Source organism: Microtus ochrogaster, linkage group LG5, assembly GCF_000317375.1.
Source record: "Microtus ochrogaster isolate Prairie Vole_2 linkage group LG5, MicOch1.0, whole genome shotgun sequence".
NCBI classification, from domain to species: Eukaryota; Metazoa; Chordata; class Mammalia; order Rodentia; family Cricetidae; genus Microtus; species Microtus ochrogaster.
In genome coordinates this window covers 59,599,614-59,606,220 of record NC_022031.1, presented here as the reverse complement: position 1 = coordinate 59,606,220, position 6,607 = coordinate 59,599,614, and the positions used below count along the sequence as shown (strand labels likewise).

Sequence of the window (6,607 nt, the reverse complement as noted above, 5' to 3'; positions counted from 1 at the left end):
GGGGGGGTTCTCACTGCACACGTTCTCCTGGAGGATCTCACTGCACATGTTCTCCTGGAGGATCTCACTGCACACGGTCTCCTGGGGGATCTCACTGCACACGTTCACCTGGGGGTGTTCTCACTGCACACGTTCTCCTAGGGGGTGCTCTCACTGCACACATTCTCCTGGATGGCTCGCACTGCACACAATTCAGTTACTATGAAGAGTTCTGCATATTAATAGCTGATGGATATTTGTTTAATGAATTTATAGATGCCGTTTGGTAAGCTTGAAGCTATTACATATTTATGGAGATAAGTGTATTATTTTATCTTCATTCTGATCAAGTATGGTTGGGTAGCAGTGAATTAGGTAAAGCAGATTAATAATGGACCCAGGAAAATTGTGTCCAGTAGTCAAGGGTGCTATGAATGGTTTAAATGCTGGCTTCATTGACTTTTGATGGCTCCTTGCATTTTTTATTAAAATGAGAAAGGTATTAATAAATATAAATTATAAGGTTTCCTAAGTAGTCTAATGAGTCTACAGAACAACAGTTAAGGCGCTGTAAGGAAAGTTTCTTTCTCCATCCCCTATCCACCATTGTTGTAGCCTGGCAACATCAACCTAGACAGTGATGGTAAGCAGTGCAGCAAGTGCACCATTGCAGGGAGAGTTCCTCCAGACTCCACTGCAGAGCAGGCAGTCCTTTTGCAGCTGGGGAGCTGGGTTGCTGTGGGAGGTTAAGGTGGGGCTGAGAGCGAGCCAGCTTCTGCTCTACTTGTTAGAGGTGAATCTTTCTCGAGCCTGTGTGAACTATAGTGTGTTGTGTGCAGTCACAGGGACTAAACTACAGGCACATGACAATCCAGACTGTAACTTTAAATGCTCATTGCAGATTCCAGACTAACCCTTTGTCATTTGTACTTCTCAGTAAAGAACCCAGCTCTAACAAAAAAAAAAAGAAACAAACAAACAAGAATCCTTTCCTTTGACTCAGAGTTGGTCACGTGTTCTTTATGTTTCTGGGTTTATGAAGCAGACGATTGAGTCCACAGTGTACAGGGCCAGTGTTTCTCTGTGGCTTGTTAAAGTTTATAGGGGCCCCATGAAGGACATGTGTAAATATAATCTTTCACTGCTTCAGGGTTTATAGCTGATTTGTGCTAACCCCACCTCTGTATATAGCACTGACCTGCTACAGTAGGTTGTCATTTGACTGATGTGAGCAGCTACGGTGGGGTGTCATTTGACTGACATGACCAGCTACAGTGGGGTGTCGTTTGACTGACGTGAGCAGCTACAGTGGGGTGTCATTTGATACTTTGGGTAGTAATGAAGCCGTGCAGCATTTTCTCCTCCTGGGTCCTTTCCCTGTTTCTTGTTCCATTTTCCATATTTTATCCTTTGGATTGTAAAGACAAATGGCTCCTAGCTGAGTTACAGAAGGATGGCTCTTTTGTGTATTGTGTCTGGTAGCTTTCAAATACTTATTCAAACATTTATTTCTTCTTCCAATGAAATGGACTTTTTCAAGTTAGGTGAGGTTGGGCTTTCAGGCAGTAGAACCTGCCCTTTGACGGGGACTATTTCATTGCTCTGTGCACAAATGGAGGCCAGTTTGAAAGCTCACTGAGTTTATGTTAGTGAAGGGTGAGGCTGTAACCTTTTATAACTCCAAGACACTTCTGAGAATATAACTATCCCAGGACACCTGACCCACACCGTTCCCACCTAAACAGCAATGGGCACTAGCAGAGGGATCTCTGGTAAGTAGTAGTAACAGCAAGATGGATGCCATCCCCATTCCCCCCCCCCCATCACTGTGCCCACCAGGTACATAGGGCTCTTGCCTTGCAGTGAGCCCCCGAAGCACTGAGCTAGTGGAGTGGACCCTGCATGCCCTAGACCTTCAGCAGGCATTTCTGGAGCAATTGCTGTGGCCAGCTGTTGGCGGAAGTACAGGGTGCAAAGACAAACCCCATGAGGTTTTCCCCACTGATTTAGTACAGTTTCTTCACTGATGGTTCCCAATCCACTGTCAGGTGAGGTGGGGTATTTAAATGAGAAAGCAGAGTAGTTTTCACCCTGTGTTTAAGTAGATGTGAGGGGTTGTAAGGTGTCCATCCCTATCCACCCTCTCGGGACGTGAACTAATTTGGAACCTGTTTTATATTTATAGTTAGATCACACTGACATGTAGAACGCAGCTGTGCGTGGCGGCGTTGTGTGCACAGTGTTGTGTGCACAGCGTGTTAGAAATGGGGTAGTAGAAGATAGCCAGTCTTGCCGGCTGTCTTTGCACTGTCTCTGTAAGGTTTCAGAACTGGCATCTGGTAGAACAAGAATAGGAGAGCGGGCAAAGAATAGAAAAGAAAAGCATGGAGCTGAGATAAGGGAACCATGGGCATTAGCTGTCCCGCGGTGATTAGAGTTCCCAGAGTGCAGAGTGCTGGCCTGACCTTGCAATGAGGGCCACACACCTTCCCAGACGCCACACTCCTTCCTCCTCAGTGAGAGCAGAGAAACTCGGGGCTCAGCAGACAGAATCGGACTCCTGGTCACGCCATTGTTTCCTACACGCTGTACTTGAGTGAGGTTTTATCTAATGTTCCACACGCAAAGCACCAAGGCACCGTCTTAGTATTTATGTAACTTTAAAACCAGTTTTCATGCTAACTTGCTCCCCTGACTTATTTTCCTTATTTTTAAACAAGGGATTTTTTTTTTGTGTGTTTGTGATCTGTTTTAGCTCCAGAAAACAAACCAAACCAAAACAAAAAACATTGCTTATAGGTAGTCCTTTGAGGAAATTGTAGATAGTGAATTATGCATGGTTTATTTAAACTGTAGTATCCCAGAAGAATCAGAGGTTGCAGGGCAAGTCAAGTCTGGAATGCCTGACTCAGATTCTGGAGTGTCTCAATGCTTCCTGCTGAGCTCGGAACTTTCCCTTAGGAAGTCCTCCTTTTCTCAGCCAGGAGAGGGGCCTGGAGCCACACTGACTGCCTTTGTCAAGGTTAGATGTGGCTATATGTTGTAAATATTCCTGAGTGCCCTTAAAAGAGTCTTAGACACACGGAAGACCCTTGAGCGGGTGAAAGGGAGAACTTCCTTCTGTTTGAAACACAATACTGGAAATTGTGAATTCCTATCACCTCTAGTCAACTATTTGAAAGTTGTTTTTCCTGATCTAATATGTAAAAATGGTTTGTAAAGATGCAGCAGTTAACACTGTGAATAAAAAATGCAGGACTTAAAGAAAGATCTACTTCAGAGAGGACATCCCCACCAGAGGAGGCCGAGCCACCCGCTGAGCTGGAGAAGCAGGCTGCCGAGGGGCCAGGTAAGTGTAGCAGAGACTCTTGGGCAGGCCTGGCCTGCTTGGTACCTTTGCAGTGAAGCCGGCACGTCTCACCCGGCTGTTCACATTGTTTATAAAGTGAGCTACAAGATTCTTCTTTTCTGAAGCCACCATAATCAATCTTGTTGTGGAAACGTATGCAGGAGCATTTTAATTTTTGTAATCAAGATTCCAAAGCATAAACGGTTGTGCATCACTGAAGACCATGCAGTGAGGAACAACAGCAGCCAAGTGTGTCTTTTACCACATCACATTCAAAGTAAAAGCGGACACGGCCTCTACACGGCCTGGTACATGAATGAATTCAGCAGGGATACATAAGGACCTGGTCTACGTGGAAGGCCTTCTTAGACCTTGTCATGCTCTTCCTGTCCCTGTGGCCTCTTAGAGCAGGTCATAGTATTTCCATAAAGGGACTTGACCTCATAGTTTGGAAACGATGAGTTATTTTAATAAACCGCTGCCTGAAATTTTAATCTACTACCATGGTTTTCTGCTTGTGGCATGGGTTCAGTACTTGTCTTTCTTTGCAATACATAAGAAAATTGGTTTCGTTGTGCCCCCTATTGGGAGCTCCAGATATGACATGTTTATTGGAAACAATTTATGGCCCAAACTGTGCTGATGAATACTACTTGATTTTCTTTTCTTCATTCCTTCAAGGAACAATATATGAGTCTAAGTTTTGTTATTTGTCCATTTCAGAGAGCCCTAGGAGAACTTATTGTCTCCATCTCACGCCTATGTAATTGGAATATGGCTCCAGAATCCATACTGGTTTTTGTCAAGGTTTCTAATTTAAATATTTGAATTTAACACTTAATATTTGATTTTTTGATAAACAGGTTTGTAATTTCAAGAAGTCTCGTTTCTAAGCGAGTCGAGTGCTGGATCTGAGATGTGCCATGTGTTTCCCATTCTTTTTGTTGTTGGTCTGATTCTTTACAAACGATTGCAGGTTGCCAGACCCCTGGTTTGTTACTAGCCTCATTCTCTGAAGCTCCACGGCACTGTGTTCGGATTGCACTCTGCTCTCTCAGCCCTTCCCTTGCTGAGCCTTTAGCTCTTCTTCCCTTCTCTGGCTCCTTCCATCTCTTTTGCAACAACAGATACTTATCTCCCTCTAACTCCCATCTACCACTGGCTCCTCTCATCACTATAGCAACAACACTTTCGAAAGAGCACACTACACCCAATTACCCTTTTCATTTCTTTGCTGTTCATTCTCTCACCCAGGGTGGCCCAGCTCCTCCCTGTGCACCGTGGGAGAAGAGAAAGACGTGTACAATGAGATGCCAGGGAGCTTTCACTGAGTTCAGAACCAGGGCTGGTAGCACATGAGTCTGGAAAACTCTGGGAGGGCCACATTTGTAGTTCTCAGTTTGTGACGCTTCAGGGTCCTGTCTAGGAAGTCAGTAACGCACCCCATGCCATGGCTAGACACTCTTCATCTATTGGATGATTTTCTCAGCACCGTTGGAATGGGCCCCAATGAGGAGACAGTCACAAACACTGGGGGACTGAGGGCAGAGACTAGGGACTTGTCTATATTATAATTATATGGATGGTGAAATGGAAATAAAAAGTGTATGCTTTAGAAATGTTTTATTAAGCAATGAGTGATGTGGGAGTGTCATATATCAATCTGTTGATTTCATTGGTTAAGGAATAAAGAAACTGCCTAGGCCCCTTGATAGGCCAACCCTTAGGTGGGTGGAGAAAACAGAACAGAAGACTGAGAGAAAGAAGTTGAGTCAGAGAGTCGCCATGGTTCTCGCACACCAGGCAGATGCAGGTTAAGATCATTCCTGGTAAGCCGGCTCGTGGGCTACATAGAATAATAGAAATGGGTTAGATCAATATGTAAGAGCTAGCCAATAAGAGGCTGGAACTAATGGGTCAGGCAGTGATTAAAAGGATACAGTTTCCTTGTAATTATTTCGGGTATAAAGCTAGCCGGAGGCGGCCCGGGGTGCTGGGGACGCAGCCCCGCCGCTCCTAATTCAACAAATGAGCATAAGGACTTTTCCGCAGCCCGAGTTTGTTCTGTCTGTCACTGAAGACTTGTGCTGAACTGTAACCCCAGCCGTTGGCGTTATTTCACACGCAGCACCAGTGATATGGAGAGGAAGTCTAGATTATGTCAGCAAACCCGTGACAGCGTCGTTGTCCCCACAGTTTATTTGCTGTGTATCCCTGGGCTTTATCTGGGTTGTAGGCCGATAAGCCCTGTGGGGTTGTCCCAATGTCATCATTAACTCCTCTTTTGTAAGTCATAATTATCTGAGCCTGTATTTCAGATGCACTTTTCTGGAGCTGACAGGGTGGTCATTATCACACAAGCTTCAGACTTGTGGATTGGCCAATCCTACTCACTCGGATCCTCATTCCACCAAGGGTGCCCCTCCTGCTGACAGTCAGGAGAGCAGGCATTGGTCACATTGTTTATTCTGGGTGGAATTCCGTCTTTTCCAGTCCCTTCTTTATGAAAGCTTCATTCTTGCTTTCTGCTGACATGAATGGGAATTTTATTAATTGGACACTAAAAGCATTCTCTTAGACTGCTTTTTAAAGAGAAAAGTCTATACTTGAATTTGTTTTCTTTAAAAGTCTCTTTGAACATCTCTCAGTATTTACATCTGCTGAGCAAATAAGACTAATTTTAAGTATCTGTTATGTTTGCCGATATAGGGGAGGAAGCGGCATATGGATATGGAAATGTCACACAGCCTCTTAGCCAAGTGTAGTCATCTTAATACGTGTGCAAATGCCGTATTTAACTCTTCAAATTTCCCATTAATACTTGAGTGTTATATTATTGTGTTATGTTTTGTAATTATTTTAGAAGTCCAGAATGTTGAAGATGAAGTAAAAGAACAAATTCATTCCCTTCTCCAGGAACAGGAACACACAGAATATGGTATGAATTCAATTCTACTTTGCACAAATTACCAAAATAGCTGAGTTTCTATAACTATATTCCGAATAATTATAAATCAACTATTATTTCTTGGGGGGAAAAGCACTGGACATACTTTTCAAAATCCCACCTCACTATGAAGGAATTTTATGAGCATATTTAGTTTTAAAATCATATGAATAAATGAACATAAATAATTCAAGGCCAGTGTTCCATCAAAAATAAACGGGAGAGTCAGAGTGGAGTGGAAAACACAAGCCAGGGAGCTCTGGCTGCTTGCTTGGCATGGTCCTCCACCCTCAGGAGCCATCCTCTATACCTAGGAGAGATGCTCCACCCTC

General features: G+C 44.0%; 1 protein-coding gene across 4 annotated transcripts in view; it reads left to right on the top strand.

The window, feature by feature from the left end:
* The window catches only part of Asph (aspartate beta-hydroxylase), a 170,717-nt gene that overhangs the window by 50,452 nt on the left and 113,658 nt on the right, over nt 1-6,607 (top strand). For all 4 annotated transcript variants that reach the window (XM_026786672.1, XM_026786671.1, XM_026786673.1 and 1 more), the window contains 2 exons: nt 3,236-3,328; nt 6,192-6,266. In XM_026786672.1, coding sequence (XP_026642473.1) covers nt 3,236-3,328; nt 6,192-6,266 — 168 coding nt within the window. The remainder of the gene's footprint in view (nt 1-3,235; nt 3,329-6,191; nt 6,267-6,607) is intronic.